Source organism: Pseudopodoces humilis, chromosome 22 (assembly GCF_049639895.1).
Source record: "Pseudopodoces humilis isolate 2021_Gansu_Grassland_sample_001 chromosome 22, ASM4963989v1, whole genome shotgun sequence".
Classification (NCBI taxonomy): Eukaryota; Metazoa; Chordata; class Aves; order Passeriformes; family Paridae; genus Pseudopodoces; species Pseudopodoces humilis.
Window position 1 is genome coordinate 3841965 of NC_142221.1, and position 16571 is coordinate 3858535.

General features: G+C 48.9%; 2 protein-coding genes across 4 annotated transcripts in view; both read left to right on the plus strand.

Annotated features, from left to right (window-relative positions):
• The first annotated feature begins 3688 nt into the window (after positions 1-3688).
• On the plus strand, positions 3689-10984 carry GBGT1 (globoside alpha-1,3-N-acetylgalactosaminyltransferase 1 (FORS blood group)). 3 transcript variants are annotated; one of them, XM_005529233.3, is made up of 7 exons: positions 3689-3784; positions 4335-4449; positions 5230-5292; positions 6465-6515; positions 6614-6649; positions 8610-8744; positions 9404-10984. In XM_005529233.3, the coding sequence occupies exons 2-7, from the start codon at positions 4385-4387 to the stop codon at positions 10086-10088; spliced, it is 1035 nt and encodes a 344-aa protein (XP_005529290.2). In that variant the 5' UTR covers positions 3689-3784; positions 4335-4384; the 3' UTR covers positions 10089-10984. The 3 variants fall into 3 exon arrangements, with proteins under 3 accessions (XP_005529290.2, XP_087922118.1, XP_087922117.1); XM_088065992.1 differs by lacking the exon at positions 3689-3784 and adding an exon at positions 4077-4133; XM_088065991.1 differs by lacking the exon at positions 3689-3784 and having other exon boundaries at positions 4140-4449.
• Positions 10985-15430: 4446 nt separating this feature from the next.
• Positions 15431-16571, plus strand: part of RALGDS (ral guanine nucleotide dissociation stimulator) — a 59239-nt gene continuing 58098 nt past the window's right edge. Inside the window, exon 1 of the mRNA XM_088065700.1 lies at positions 15431-15596. Coding sequence (XP_087921826.1) covers positions 15579-15596 — 18 coding nt within the window. The 5' untranslated portion in view covers positions 15431-15578. The remainder of the gene's footprint in view (positions 15597-16571) is intronic.

The following is a 16571-nucleotide window of genomic DNA, read 5'->3' on the forward strand; positions in this document are numbered from 1 at the left end:
CAATCTATCCAGAAAATAAAGCAACTCTGCCCCTGAGATCAGTCAAACCTTGCAGATGCCCTCCAGATCTTGGTTGGTGTGAACTGATAATTTCTACTGAGCTCAAAGATGTTATAAACTGAGTCCAGTTGAATCCTCGATTCTCTCAATCTGGTGCTTTGGAAGAAACTCTTTTTTTGCATTATCAGTGAAACTGGTGAATGTGCTGTGAGGGAGATGCAGGTTGTGCTGTGAGGGTTGTGCTGTGCAGGTTGTGCTGTGCAGGTTGTGCTGTGAGGGAGATGCAGGCTGTGCTGTGCAGGTTGTGTTGTGCAGGTTGTGCTGTGAGGGAGATGCAGGTTATGCTGTGCAGGTTGTGTTGTGCAGGTTGTGCTGTGAGGGAGATGCAGGTTGTGCTGTGAGGGAGATGCAGGTTGTGCTGTGCAGGTTGTGCTGTGCAGGTTGTGTTGTGCAGGTTGTGTTGTGCAGGTTGTGCTGTGAGGGAGATGCAGGTTGTGTTGTGCAGGTTGTGCTGTGCAGGTTGTGCTGTGAGGGAGATGCAGGTTGTGCTGTGAGGGTTGTGCAGTGCAGGTTGTGCTGTGAGGGAGATGCAGGTTGTGCTGTGCAGGTTGTGTTGTGCAGGTTGTGCTGTGAGGGAGATGCAGGTTGTGCTGTGCAGGTTGTGCTGTGAGGGAGATGCAGGTTGTGCTGTGCAGGTTGTGTTGTGCAGGTTGTGCTGTGAGGGAGATGCAGGCTGTGCTGTGCAGGTTGTGCTGTGCAGGTTGTGCTGTGCAGGTTGTGCTGTGAGGGAGATGCAGGCTGTGCTGTGCAGGTTGTGCTGTGCAGGTTGTGCTGTGAGGGAGATGCAGGCTGTGCTGTGCAGGTTGTGCTGTGCAGGTTGTGCTGTGAGGGAGATGCAGGCTGTGCTGTGAGGGAGATGCAGGTTGTGCAGTGCAGGTTGTGCTGTGCAGGTTGTGCTGTGAGGGAGATGCAGGCTGTGCTGTGCAGGTTGTGCTGTGAGGGAGATGCAGGCTGTGCTGTGCAGGTTGTGCTGTGCAGGTTGTGCTGTGAGGGAGATGCAGGCTGTGCTGTGCAGGTTGTGCTGTGAGGGAGATGCAGGCTGTGCTGTGCAGGTTGTGCTGTGCAGGTTGTGCTGTGAGGGAGATGCAGGTTGTGCTGTGAGGGAGATGCAGGTTGTGCTGTGCAGGTTGTGCTGTGCAGGTTGTGCTGTGAGGGAGATGCAGGCTGTGCTGTGCAGGTTGTGCACATTGTTGTGCAGTGCCTCCCAGCTGGATCCCTGCCACAGCCCAGGTAACTCCGTGGTGCAGCGATAATCTGAGCCAGCCGCCCGAGCAGTGGATTTGTGCTAAGTTCAAGCCTCAGGTGTGACTGAGCACATTTGTGTCACGGGAGCCAAAGGCAGCCTGTTCCACACTGGAGTCTAGCAAGGAAACTTCCCAGGCACAGATGGAGCTCTTCTTCTTCTCTTTCTTCATGTTCTGAATGACCTCGCACTCACAGCTTGCCACTTCAGTTGTAGAAATCTGAAATACACATTTGGAAATCTGAAATAGTTGCTCTGCAAAGAATATTTTCCATGGAATGGTCTACAAGTGAGGTATTTATCAGCTGTCCAGAATGCTTTCCAAGCAGGGCTTGAAGATAAAGTAGTGCTTTGTTCTGGGAGGTCAAGCAAGTTCATTTGGGAGTAACAGCTATTTTCAGCCATATCCTTTCTAAAAAACTCTCTGAACAAATTCAAGGAACCTGAGTAACTATTAAAAATGCTTTAGCTGTGATTTCTATTTGGTTGGAGAGTCTTTCATCAGCTGCAACCACATACATTTAATTTTTGTTTGTATTCATAGTAACTGTAAATTAGTTGAGGTAAATCTCAGATGGTTTTAGATGCAAAAGATGTTTCAATCTCAGTGGGCTCCAGTGTTCCGGCAGGTTTGTACCACAGAAAATAAGGGTGAATGCATTAACTGTGCTCCTAATGATGTTTCAAAATATGTGTATTTGTTTTCCTGAGGGATTAGCTGTTTACTCTGTAAAAGACACATGGAAGTACTCTATGCCCATTACAACAGCTGAAACTGCACTAAAATAACCAAACACCCACAACTTTTATTTTTTTTTATTATTATTCTGTGTTAATTTTACTGTCTAAATTGAGGATAATTATTAGTCCCCTTTCTTCTCTGTGTTCTGGATCCTCTATCCTTCCTCATCACCCAAATTCTGTGCTATCTCTGTATGCTATGGAGATAAGAGCATGGGTCTGGTGCAGAAAATGGGAATCCCCAGGAGGCTCTGCAAAGTGGGACTGTTTGTGTGTTCCTTTATGCTTTGGCTGGAAATGTTGGGAGGATATTTATGCAACTGGAAAGTGGCATCCAGCTGGGAGGGGCTGCAAGCCCTAGGGAAAACAGGGTTCAGTCAGGGCTTGATGTTTTAGAAAAACAAATAGCCTGAAAATTGTTTTCATGAAGTGAAGTACAAGGTTTTATAAGCCTCAGACCTGGCTGGGAGAGGTTCCATAGAAAACACATGGATTGCATTTGGTCACAGGCTGAATGTCATCCCAGTGCTGTGTCCTTGCAAAGCAGGCAAATGTCCTGTGGGAATGCATGAACTGTGACAGCTTTTCAGTTTTGGGGGGCAATCCAGCTTTGCTTCATTCTTCTGAGGGCTCAGCAGGAGAACTTGGGTTGCTTTGACACCAGTTTCACGAGAATGGGCTGATTAGACAGAGTCCAGTCAGAGCTGACAGAAACAATCCCAGATCTTAAAGTTAGAAAATTACAAGGAAAGATTGAAGGATGTCACAGAAGAGAAGAGGGAAGGAAACATCAGAGCCTTCAGGTATGGAAAGGGAGACTGCCCAGACCTGAACTACAGCAAGTGAGATCCTGGTTGGAAATTTGGAAGCCTGCTGATGAGAAGGGCTTTCCTACTGCAGCCATCTCTCACAGAATGGCTGAAAAACAACTGTTTGAACCCTCCTCTGCTCATTTGTCTGCTTTGCATGTGCTGGAAGCATCAAGCACAAGGTAAGAAACGTGGCACTGACAAATCCTGGCGTCAGCATAGCAGCTCTCATGACACAACTAGCACAGGAATGAGATAAAACTGGTCAAAACACAGAGTAACTGCTAGAGGGGGAAGGCTGTTTGTACATCTTTCTGTGTTTGTGGATCTGCAGCATTTTTAGGCAAGAATCCAGAGCTGCTCAGCATGAATCCATGAAAGCTTTAAGTAGTGGAAGGCCTTAAGACATATATATTTATATAGATGCACACACAGAGATACATATATATGTGTATATATATAATTAGTCATTATTTTAAGTAGTATTCTGTGATGCTTCCTGGTGAAAGCTAATTAGATTGTCTCAAAGGAAAGTGAGGGAGAAGCACCAGAGAGGATTTCTATATGACACAGTAAAGCAAATTAAGGAACTTTTTGCCACTTGTCTTTTTCCAGTCAAAGAAATTAAAGCAGGAAAATCACTCCTGTCTGTCCAGATCGGGAGGGTTGGGTCCTGAGATAGCAGAAGTGAAATAAAAACACGTGAGCCTGATCCACAGCTCCCTGCTTCTGTCCTCACTGAAGGAAATAACGAAAGAAATAACAATTAATGTGCTTGTAACACCTTTGGAGGCCCCATGCAAATGCATTTTGTGTTCATCACAGGGACCAAAGTTCACACTGTGGGCACTTTTGCTTCCCTGTGAGCACCTGTCCTGATTTAGGGCAGGTTCCCTGTGAACAGAAGAAAGGATTGATCTGAGCATTCAAGGTAAGACTGCTGGGCCCAGGAAAGATGATTTTTCATGGCTGTTGTAGAGGAAATAATTTCTTTGGCTTAATCTTTACCCAACATACATTAGGACTGTGAAACATTTCTTTGCTGGTCTCGCACCTCGGTTTACCTTTCCTACCTGCACCTTTGCAGGGAGTGTCTCTGGTGGTTACAGGACTGTGAAAGGTGGAGTTTATCAGCCCAGGTGATAGCTGTGTTAGCTCTCTGATAGGACTGGGCTGGGTGATTTCATTAAATTGCAAAGGGTGTATGCTTGAGATGAAAAAATGGAATCTACAGAAAGTGGAATCAAATCAGAGTGGCTACACACATGCACTAGAGCCAGGTTAAAGCTCCCTGAAATGGAGACCTTGCTCAGACATTTTACATCAGTGCCCCCTGGCTATTACAGCCTAGCACCTTCTGTGTTTATCTCTTCAGAAAAAGTGAAACTACCGAGAAACTTCCTCCTCCTCTGAGGAAATGATCTGTTTCTCTCACAGTGAGGTACTTACAGCCCTCTCTCCTTTGTATTTCTTCTTTGCAGAGTGAAACCACTGGAATTCAGAAGTCACCCTTCCTTCTCCTCTAGAAGATATGATTTCCAGGAAAGTGCTGGTGGGATCTCTTGTCTGCCTGGGTGCTGTTGCTGCAGTTATCTGGTAAGAATTTGCTGGCCATCTTGGTCATACCTAAAACATCCTGTGTAGATCCTGTGGCAAAACTCACAGAACTAAAAAGCAAAGGCTGTGCATTTTGTGGGAAGCCCCTGTTTGAGCTGGAAGAACAGCAATAAGTGTAATAGATAATGGAGAACTGGTAGAGGGAGAAAGCCCTAGGGGAAAGAGGAAGAAAGAGCAACTGAGTCCAAATCAAGCTGCTGACACTGTAGTGACTCACAAACAAATGCTTAAGTAGAGAATATTCCAGTTACATTTTAGCTCATTTAACTGAGGTGATTATTTGTGTCTTCAAACAGTCCAAACTCACTCCAGTGTCACCAGGGACAGCTCTGTAGCTGTCAGACATCTTTCAAACACTGTGGATTTTGTAACTGAATATTCTGACCACCGAGTATGGCTTAGAGATTCTCTGGAGCAAACTCAAACATCGAAACATCGTTGGAAGGGAATGTGAGGGAAGGCATTTCTATTAAGTATTAACGTATTAATTATTAAATTATTATGAATTATCTCATATTTATGATATTGCAACTTGCTGTACTTTCACCTTGTGGGTAGCTGCATTTTGCCTCAGCATCAGAACATTGTGTTAAAATGTGAACACTGCAGATCCTACAGTAATTAATAAAGTAGACATGGAGTTAGCCAGAGTTACCTCTCAGAATCTTTGCCAGGTCCTTAGGTGATCTTGGAAAATCCTAGGAATGTTTCCTTCAACATTTCCTATCTTAAAATATTTCTTTGCTCAATATTTCACAGGGCTCTAGCTGGGACTAGAAAAGTGCACTACCTGCCCTACTACCTTCCTTGCCCTGAAATCTTGTAAGTATTTTGTTTTGTGTCTAATGAGTAACACAGATCACTGTTTCAGTCCTGCTCTTCACTGACAGCACAAACAGTGATTAACAAGTCACTTGTTCTTTATTTATGAAGCTGTAATTAGTCACTCTCTTCAAACAAAAAGCTAAAAATGCTGTTTGGGCCTGCCTGCCCTGTGTGACACCTCTGGGTCTGCATGGGTGAGGGAGGCTTTGTTGTGGGTCACAGAGACCAGGACTAAAAGGTTAACACAGCTTCCTTATCAGGGTGAAATCACACACCTGCACATGCACAGCCGTGCTTTAGGGATCCACTCACCAGACAGAGACACCTAAACCAGAGAGGTGATGTGAACAGGCACATGAGGAGTTCTGGCACAGTCAGGAATAACCCCCAGTTCTCATCATGCTCCTGTTCTTCCCTCTGGGATCTGTGGTCATGAATGTTCTGTGCCATGGCAGCGCTTGAGCTCTGGACCTGAACAAATGAGCTTCCTTGCATGCTGCAAACTGATGTACCTGAGCTAGCCTGGCTGCCAAGAGCTCCCCCAGAGCTGCACAGAGGAGAATTTAACACTGTGCAGGGGCCAGGGACGTGGCCCCAGTGACCTCCTCACTGCCACACTGCACCACAGCTAGGGCATGACAATGGCTTTCCCCATGACCTACTAACCAAATAGATATTTCTGTACAAATAGAAAAAAATGATGTTTCATGGAGGTATTTCTGATTGCTCCAGCCCATTCCAAACCATTGTGTCTTTTGAGGTGCTTATTTCTCTGAATGCTGTTGGAAATGTGGTTATTTCAGGTAGTTCAGCCCTCCAGGTGACCAGGAGCAGCTTTGCAGGGCATGGAGCACATACATGACCATGTACGTATGGGACCTGACAGTCCCACGTGGATTTTGACCCCTGCACACTGATATCCCCACAGACTGGGATTGCTGCCAGAATCTCTCTGTCCCTGTTATGTTGTGTCCCAAAGCTGTCCCTTGCCAGGCAGCCCTGGAGGTGTTTACAGGTGATGCCTAACCCTGGGCCAAGCAGGGTGTGTCCACAGCAGCTGGAGCTGGGTTTGGACAGCTCTCAGGACAGCAGCAGGTCCTGAAGCCAAACTTGGTTGATATTTTAAGAAAAGCCTAACAATCCATTTCTTTTCCCACCCCATCATGCAGCTCCATGAAACTCCAGTATACAGAAGAGAAGCTAATCCAGCTTTTCCCCCAGTAAGTACTGGCTTTTTATCTCCTGACCTTTAAACTGCTGCTCCTCTCTTCCTGGCATATTCATGTATTATTCAATGGATATTTCTTCCCTTTTACAGATTATTTTATCAGCAGCCAAGAGTGCTGGCGCCAAAGTAAGTTTCTTTGAACTTTGTTTGCTGAGTTTGGTTTGGGCACTTTGTAGCACTCACAGTTCCAGAGTCCTGGGGCACATTGAGCAGGACGTTGTTCCCTGAGAATCCAAGCACAGGGGTGTGTCAGCAGCTGCCTGTGCTGCTCTGAGGTTGGGTATGGTTACTGTACACTTATTAACACACTTACTGTTAATTCCCAATTATTGCATTAGCACAAACACACTGTTGTGGCCAGGGGCTCTTTTTGAGATGGGAGATGTGTAATATCTGTAAGTGGGAAATACCTTCTGGAGCTGTGCTCTGGGACCAGCTGTGGGAGCTTTGAACCCATTTCAGGGCAACATAAAGCAGGTGTGACCTTCAGCAGTGGTTTCACCAAACACAGACAAACCTCAAACACAGCCAGAGCAGGGGCTTTAAGGGAAGATTTGGGACAGCAGCAGTAAGAAGTGGCTTGGACAAACTCTCTGTGCAGCCCAGGTTGTTACAGCCTCCTTTGGCCCTGCTCCTGTGACTTTATCTGGAGCAGTTCACCTTCCACAACCACATTCTTTTGCATGTTAACAAACACACTCTGTTGGAACACACACACATATATATTTGAATATTATTTCCCTCACATATTCAGGATGTGCTCAGCCTGAATATTTCTTCCATATTTGAATAAATTTCTGTGCTAAATCAGCTGGTACACACTGGGCTAAACAAGGGGAGAATCTTGAAGCTTTTCCTGCTCTGTGTCTTCTGGAGGGAGTTCACTGGCATGGAGAGGATGACCATGACTCATTGGGAAACCCAGGGCAGCCCTTTAAGATGAAATTTAAAAAGCTTAGAGAAGTGAACATGCATGTTTCCTTCCCTTTCCAAAAAAAAACCAAAAGGCTAATCAACCCAGAAACAGAACAGATCCGTTAGTACGTTTTTCCCAACACAAATTCTTCTTCCTGTATAATCTTTCAATCACATGCATTGCTGTAGGAAGGAGTCAAACTGCTATTCTTGTATCCTCTCAGACTGAAAATATTAGATCTGGGCTAGAGAATCTGATTGGATCTGCTGCCTGAAGCACCAGGCTGCTCCCCACAGCTCCCCCAGTTTGGTTCTGGTGCTGTTTTGCCTTGGAACTGTGTCAGGTGGGAGCCTGGCAGCCCCCAGGTGTGGCCACGTGCTGTGTGTGACAAATTTCATTAGCAGAGGGCTCCAGCTCCTGGTCTGGAGCAAATGTGAGCAGGCAGGGGTGAATTCCACCATTAATGGCATCTCCTTTTAAAATCAAAAAGGTAAGAATGAAACAGTGAAAACAAAGCAAACAAATTGAAACAGCACTGCAGAGCTGTAATAGGGCAGAATCAGACTCTGCTGCATTTATATTCAGTATTTCCACTTCTCTCACAAGAAATTAAGGATTTTTCTAACTTTGTTAGATATTTTAATGCTGGCTCACATACAGCATTTTGAATTATAACTGATTGTGTTGGAGCTATATATAAACACTGGAAAAGTAAGCTGTCATGCTGCAGGCTGTGTTTTAATAACACAGCAATGGGGTATATTTTTATAGTAATTTTCATATTATTATTATTACTTGTGTTTTAATCTGCATGTAGCAATCTGCATCAGGCTGATAGCAAATAGGCACAGCTTCCCATTCTGAGAGTTCAGTGGTCATTAAACTCTCCTCAGCAGAAAGGTCCTTAAATGAGATTTCAGCAGATCCTCAGGTTTTTACTGATGTATTAAAGTGCTTAATTTCAGCCCAGGAATTGAAATGTCCATGCTCTGTAACCTTAAATAAGAGTGCAGGGAGAAAATATCTGAGCTAATACCCTCCATGGTGAATTAATGCTGATTCACACACTCTTCTAGCTGCCTTTTTTCATGCTTCTTTTCCATTTACTAGCCTCAAAACCAGCAGGAACAGTTACATTTAATTAACATTTCTGGTTTTTTCCCCCTTCAGGCGCCAGGATGTGCTGACAGTCACACCATGGCTGGCCCCCATCGTCTGGGAAGGGACCTTCAATCCTGAGATCCTGGACAGTGCCTATAGACCCCTGAACCTCACCATAGGGGTGACAGCCTTTGCTGTTGGAAAGTAAGGGAAGCACTCAGTGGGCACAGTTCTTGGGGTGATGCCCTTCCTCTGTGGAAAGATGGCTTTGGCTTTCCTTTTCCTGAAATTTGTCCTGATTTATAGGGGGGTTTGTGTCCCTCTGGTGTGTCTGTAATCACACAAGTGCATGGGATAACAACACTGGAGGTAACTGAGGTGTGGGCAGTATTTTTTAAGAATAAGGCATCTTGGGAATTAGAGCTGGTCAAAATGGGGATAATCCACTTATTCCTCATCCTCCACTACACGTGTTGCATGTATAGAGTGTGGATTCCTGTAGTCATAATCACTGAACTCTCCTCACTCCTTGTCTTGCATTCTCTAACGAGCCCTTCATAATCCCCTTCATAATCCCAGATGGTTTGGGTTGGAAGGGACCTTAAAATTAATCTCCATGGGCAGGGACACCTTCCACCACACCAGGTTGCATCACCTTGTACTTGGGCACTTCCACAGCTCCTCTGGGCAACCTGTGCCCCATCCTCATAGGGAAGAATTCCTTCCCCTGATCTAACCCTGCCCTCCCTCAGCTGAAGGCCATTCCCCTTTGCTCTATCACTCCACACCCTTGCAGAAAGTCCCTCTGCACAGAAAGGCCATCCTTGTCCCCGCTGGGCTCTCCACGGGCTGTGTCTGCGCAGGTACACGAGGTTCGTGCGGCGCTTCCTGGAGTCGGCAGAGCAGCACTTCATGCGTGGCTACCGGGTCAACTATTACATCTTCACAGACAGCCCTGAGAGCATCCCCCGAGCGCAGCTGCGGCCAGGGCGCAGGCTGCTCACCGTCCCTGTCCACAAATACTCCAGCTGGCAGGAGATCTCCATGCGCAGGATGGAGACCATCAACCAGCACGTGGCCGAGGTGAGCCATCGGGAGGTGCAGTACCTCTTCTGCCTGGACGTGGACATGGTGTTCCACAACCCCTGGGGCCCTGAGACCCTGGGGGACATGGTGGCCGCCATCCACCCTGGCTACTTCCATGTCCCACGAGAGCAGTTCCCTTATGAGAGGAGGAGCTCCTCAGCAGCCTTCATCCCCAAGGGAGAAGGGGATTTCTACTACGGAGGAGCCGTGTTTGGAGGCTTGGTCAAGAACGTCTACGAGTTCACCAAGACCTGCCACATGACCATCCTGGCAGACAAAGCCAACGGGGTCATGGCAGCCTGGCAGGAGGAGAGTCACCTCAACAGGCACTTCCTGACCCACAAACCCTCCAAGCTGCTTTCTCCAGAGTATATATGGGATGACAGGAAGCCAAAGCCCCCCGAAATCCGCCTCATACGTTTTTCCACAGTGGATAAGAACTACAAAGAGATCCGAAATTGACCATCTGATCCCTGCAACAAACCAAAACCCACCAAAATCAGTTTCTGCAGAATGAGCCCCACCGTGAATTTTTTGGTTCCTGGTAGGAGCAAACTGGGAAGGGAAGGTGTGGATAGTTCCTCTGGAGACCAGAGTCTCAATGCATTCCAGAAGCAGCAATCAAAATGCAGGTGAGACTGAAAAGGTTTCTGGATTCCCACTCTTTGTAAAGAAGAAAAAAAACCCAAAAGACAAAACTCTGCCTGAGGCTGTAGCACACAGAAAAGCATCCAAAAGGCCAGTGATCCAATGCATGGATGTAGTTGCCTTCCCATGACTGTTTTCCAGAGGCCTGGCAGAAACTTAACAAGATCGAAATGGCATTTGACATTCTTGTGGAGAAGACCTTGAATTTTGGTAAATACCTCTTCACTTAAAAAAAGAACATTTCAGGGTGATAATTTTTCCTGCATTATGATTTAAACTAACACCTTTTGTCACAATCAGGAAGAAACTTGCACTCAGAGCACATTATCCCTGAGTGGTGTGCAGCAGGATTTCTTGGACCTTCTCAGCAGAGGGCTGGTGCCAGGCATTGCCAGTAAGAGCCCTGGTCTGACAGGACAAACATTGTGAACTCATCTAGCAGTTATCTCCCAAATTCCAGTCTGTGCTTTGGAGACCCAAGTTGAGACAGAACTGGCACAGCTCAGAGCAGACTGAACTTCTTCGGGTTTATTTCAATCACAGATGTGCTCTGAACCTTTTCCCTGGGTCACATGTCTCTGTGGATCATGTAATCTTTTCCAATAGAGAAAATCTGTTTTTGAGATGTTCATGTTCCTCTCCACTGCTTCAGCCCTTTCCAATTTTTCTAAGCTCTGTGAAATAAATTGGCGAGAAGCTGCTGGAGCTGACAGGATGATCCTTTCCAGCAAACAGGATGATTTCATTCCATAATGAAATGCTCTGCCGAAGCTGGGAGTTCGGCGTGAAGTTGGAAGTAGGCTGGGGTTAACATTTTCTCTCCTTGGATGTGCTGAGGAGCTGAAGCAGGCATTTAGAGGCTGACAGCTCCCTGGGGTGAGCACAAGGGAGCAGCCACGGCTGGCAGCTGAGGTTACAGCACAGCCACCTCCCTTGTCACAGGGAGCTGCCATCAGCATCAGCTCCCTCTGCTACCAAAGGGCTGAACATGAAAATTCCTGTTCACTCGGAGCAGGAGAGGCCACGGGAGATGCTGGGAATGGCAGCGTCCAGCAGGGAGAGAAGGAGCAGGGTGAAAGGGTGAACGGGCTGTTTCTAAGGGAACAGCTTAGGGGAAAAAAAGGGGAAAAAAAAGCTTATTTGGCAGAGAGAGGGAAAATAGGGAAGAGGTGCCTGACTGTTCCTGCTTCTCCTCACATGTGAAAATTGCTGTATGGCAGGGAATCAAGTATTCAAAGCTTTAGGGCCCCACAACTGATTGCTGCTGACTTAACGAGCCATTTCAGTCCTGTGAGCTGGCTGGAAATGGCACTTGCCACTGTCATTGTAGGCATTTCATCTTCCAGAAGACTAATTAGAAAAGCTTTTACAGACTCATTATATAGATAAGGTACCTGAAATACCTCCAGCTCCAAAGCCCCAGTGGCAGCTGGTTTGGCTGATTTGTGCTTAATCCAGCAAAGGGTCTTTATTTCATTTTCTCCATATTGTTCTTAGTGATGTGCAGGAGGAAGATGCCCTTTTACCTAACTAAACCACAACTGAAACCCCTGCCATGTATGTTGGGTAACCAGGCACCTCATCTGAGCTAAAATGGTGAGGAAAAATACTTATCCAAATATTTCCAGAAAGATACATTTCCAACCAGTCCAGGATTAATACTATATGTTTCTTATTTGTTAAAGGGTTAGTGCCTCAAGGCCATGCTGAAACTGGGTTCTTATTATGCTAATTATATATCTATGTGTAAGGATTCTTTACCAGCCAAAAGGAACTGCCCAGTCTGCCCTGCACAGGATGAGCCAGATAATTTTATCTCATGGTGTCAGTATGTGGCTGAGCTGGGCTAGACCTCGTAGAAAAGTATTCAGATTCCAAGAAAAACATTAAGTTCCGTAGCAGCCACAAATCCATAGATCAGCTGTGCCAATGGCCAATTCCCCTTATGCCTTAATTCTGTTGGAAATTGCTCTGGGTTTGCAGCCACAGGGCTTCATTCTGCCACATTAATTATTGAATTCCTGTGCAGATACTCATAAATCCTTTGTGAGAGGAAGTTCTGCAGCACAGATGATGGGTGATAGAGGGTGGTCTGGGTTTCTGGGGTGCCTGTTTTGAAAAAATTGTGAAGGGCTTGGTCTGAGCTCTGCATCCAAGCTGCCTTTTGGCTGAATCCTTAGCCCTCTGATTGACACCATAATGGCCTGATTTGTGCTGTGCCAAACATGTTTATTTTCCTGGCAGTCCCAGAGCTTCTCCCCGGGGGAATGACTTCTTGTGTGACACAGTTCTACTCCACAGGGTTGCAGTTTGAAGCAGTACCTACAAACTCCCAATGCCTCCAGGGAGCAGGAAAATGTCTGCAGAAAAAAACCCTCCAGTGCTGTGTGGGAGATGCTCCCTGAATCAGCTCAGTGCCCTCTTCTAATTAATGAACGGCTGGACTTCTGTTGTCATCTCTTGCTGATTAATCTCCTTCCCCCAGCAGCAGAAGCAGCAGAGAGCTTTCCTGCTCCCAGTTTGGATTGTGTAGCCTGAGGCTTGTGTGCACTGTGGGAGCTTCACCAGGACCTGCTTTGTGATGTGCATTCCCCACCCACACCCAGTGCACAGTGGGGAAACTGAGGCACGCTGTAGGAAGGCAGCACAGTGTCGCTCTTGCCTTCCTCCACTGGCCACAGGGGACAATAATGTCTTACGTGTTCTAGTGCCAAAGGAATTTGGACTTAGAAATGCAGGGAACTGCACAAAAACTGAATCACCACATGTAAATAAATAAACCCCACTGCCTGGGGATGTGATTGTATTCTCAAGGTATTTCCCACTCAAGCACTTAACCCACCCCCAAATCAGCAGCTTCTTGCCTTCCCAAGGGCCCCTTTTTCCTTCCATCCCTTTCTGCTTGGCTGGAACACACTCATCATTCACTGTCTCTAATTTAAGCACCCATCTGACAGAGGCTGTTTCTTTCCTTCTCCCTGCTGCTGTTTTGCCCACCGCATCCACCCCCAAAGGGCAAATTTCTGTGTGGTGTAGAACAGAAACTTCCAGTACTGAATATGATTTGAGGTGGAGCCAGACTTCGATCATTTCATTCTCCCCACTGATAGGACAAGGATCATTTCCACTTAGCCAGGTTAGGATTCTTTTCCACCCCTCTCTGGATTTCCCATAACTCTCCCTTAGGTGATGTTCCCTGACAGTTTTGACCAGAAATCTCATTTTGTACCACACAGCACCAATTACAACAGGATTGGCTTAGCCAAATTTTCTGTGGGTGAGATCTCTGGCAGTGGGGCACAAATAAGGTCATCTTTGAGCAGAGGGGGATGAGGAGGGGTAGGAACACCAGTTACACATCCCCTGCACAAAACCAGCTTGTGGAAAAGCCACGTGCCTCTGGCTGGCTTCATGCAGCTGAAGCAGCATGGTGGTGGAAAGGAGCTGGAAGGCTGGGAGCTCCCTGCCAGAGCTGCTGGGCTCACTCCCCTGCCCTTTGTCTCACCTGGGCGGCTTTTGAAGGGACAGACAGCCTCTGTCTCTTGTTCTGTGTTTGCACAGGGCCCAGTCTGGGCCACTCAGTGGGGATTTGCTCTGAACTCAAAGGGCAGCTCCTAGCAGTAAGTTTATTATTTTCTCACTTGAATCCCACCTCCTGCCCCAGCAAGTCCCCATGGGACCCCAGGGGTGACACACACAGAGCAACAGCTGCTGTCCAGGTGGAGTGACAGTGGAGTGACAGTGACAACAGGTCTGGGGACAGCAGGAACTGGAGAAGGAGTTACAGGAGTGGATTGGGTTGTACTTTACTCATGGTAAATCCCCAACCCTGGAGCTCTGCTCCACACAATCAAACGGTTTAAGGAAGCATCGCTAGAAAAACACATCTGAAGGGTGACATTTGAATGTCTGCCTGCCCACCAGACTCTCTCCTTTCTCCACAAGTGTTGCTGTATTGATGTGACTTTTCCCATGCTATATTTAGGTTAAACATAGATCCACCAAATGTCGCCGTTTCATGTAAAACCAATGTAAAGCCTTAGGAGTAGAAAGGCAGTTTTAACCACAAATCTCTACTGCTTGTATGCCCACGTCATCACTCCCCTGATGAACCTTTAGCCAATTTAAACCAAGCCAGATGAGTACAAATTACATTTTAAAAGCACTTCATTCTGGTGTGGTTTTTAGTGAGTTTTGCCAGCAGCAAATTACATAGTTCTAGACCTTTTGCAGTACGTGTTTTTCTCACTGTTGAGCACTGACACTGTTACTATAATTAGAATTATGTTGCTCTGTAGCAGCATCTAGTGCCAGAGCCAGAGCCCGGGCAGCACCTTTTCCTTTCCTGGCTGCGCTCGCCAGCCAGAGCTGCTGGTTCAGCTGAGCCGGAGCCACGGAGGAGCGGGACACGGGCAGGTGCCATGGGCTGTGCCTTGTCGCTCATTCCCGCTGTGACCCCGGAGACAAGGAGGGTGGCTGCTGGGGCCGCCGCGGGGTGTCGGTGCCCAGGACCGGCACTGCGGCGGCTGGGAGCACTCGGCCATGGACTGACGCAGCCTTCAGCCGGCTCCTTCTCCTGCCACGGCTGTGATGGCTCATGTCATCGGCCTCATGATTACAAATGACGGGGAGCGGAGCCGCTCTGTTTCCAGGGCAACCCCGCTGGCTCCCCGGCTCCCGCTCCAGCGCTCAGCCCGGGCGGCCGGAGCGCTGCCCGGGGGACGCGCTCAGCCCCGTCTCGGTCCGGGCTGAGCGGGGATGAGTGGCCGGGGCTCCGTGTCGTGCCCTGGCTCCCTGCCCCAGACTCTCCTCATGGAGGCGGGACAGCCCGGGGTGTCCCGGGGGTCTCTCTCAGCCACGGCCCCAAGCTTTTCTCCTGTTTGTACCCACACTCAGCGCCGCCCCCCGCTCCCACTCACACCGCCCGCTCCCCGGAGGATCCGCAAGGTGCCTTCCCACGGGTCCTACTCCTGGGGGAAAGCACACCCCAAAAAGACAAGGGGTGTCCCGGGTACCCCTGGAGCGGTGCCCAGCAGAGAGGTGCCCCCGCTGCAGTTCCCTCTCGGGAACGGGGCCGGGCGGAGCCGGGAGCTGTCCCCTCCCTGCCGGTAGCGGTGCCCGCCCCGAGCCCGCCCCGCTCCCGGCTCTCCCGGCCGCGCTGGTCCCGGCCGCGCTGGGCGCTCGGCGCTGCCGGCTCGGGGGGGCCCATGGCCGGCTCGGAGCATCGCCCCATGAGTGCGGCCCCGGCACCCGCAGCGGGGCCAGCGGCTCTCGGCGCGGCGCTGGGGCTATGAGCGGGGCACGATGATGATCGACACCCAGGTGAGCGTGCGGGATGAGCGCCGGCTTTGTCTCCCCGAATTGCCCCGGCCCGGAGCGCTGCCGCCGGGCTCGGTCCCCTCCAGGAGCCTCGCTGGACGGGGCTCAGGGCGGCCCACGCGTGTCCGCGGCGGTGATTGATGGTGCGCGGTGCCGGGAGCCGGGGGGCTCTGGCGGGGCTTGCTGGGGGTCTGTGGCTGCAGGTGTCCGTCCCTGGCTGCCTGTTGGGGTCGGGGTCACTGTATGTGCCGGCAGCCCCGGGCCCTGCTCTGCAGGGGGGGCTTTAGCGGAGGAGAAGCAGCGGCTTTGCCGAGGTGGGGGGGGAAGTCTGCTTTTCAATGTTTTTTTCTTAATTTGTTTGCTTTCTCTTTGTGTAATGGTTAATGCGGCTGGGAGAAGAGGAGCTGAAGGATTGGGAAGGAAAGGGGCACAGTTTGGGACGGGCTGAAGGCGCTGCGATGCTGCAGCAGCCGCTGTGCTGCGATGCTGTTGGCAGGCTGGTGCTGCTGCGTGCTGTGCCAAGCAGACCCCTGGCACCGCTCAGGCCAAATGACACCAGCAGGTCCCTTGTCTTTGTCTGGTGTTTATGAGGCCAAAGAAGCTAAATCGAGCCGAGGTGGGCTAAAGCTCTGCACTCCCAAGCCCACTGATGCTTTCGGGGTAGGGGAGGATGAAGCAAAGGTATGAAATTTGGGAGGTGGGAGCAGAACGTGACTCTGGGTTTGGTCCTGATGCTCCTCTGACTTTTTACTTCCTCTTCTGATGTCCCCTTCCTGATCCTATCCCTGGGAAGGGGAGGGGCTGTGCTGCTGCCCTTGTGGGGGTGCTGGGAAGGTAAGTGGGCAGCAATGGTTCCTTGGAGACCAGGAATGAATTAAGAGAAGGGCTGATGCTGTGCTGGAGAAGTGGGCTGGGATCCATTTTTGGACTAGAAAATGAGCATTCCAGAGCTGCCTCCTGCATCCTGTGGGTCTGTTT

Excerpts from the sequence above, each read along its gene's own strand:
- GBGT1 (XM_005529233.3), top strand. The coding sequence starts at position 4,385 with ATGATTTCCAGGAAAGTGCTGGTGGGATCTCTTGTCTGCCTGGGTGCT. Across the intron at positions 6,516-6,613 it reads CTAATCCAGCTTTTCCCCCA|ATTATTTTATCAGCAGCCAA; the intron begins GTAAGTACTGGC and ends TCCCTTTTACAG. Across the intron at positions 8,745-9,403 it reads ACAGCCTTTGCTGTTGGAAA|GTACACGAGGTTCGTGCGGC; the intron begins GTAAGGGAAGCA and ends GTGTCTGCGCAG.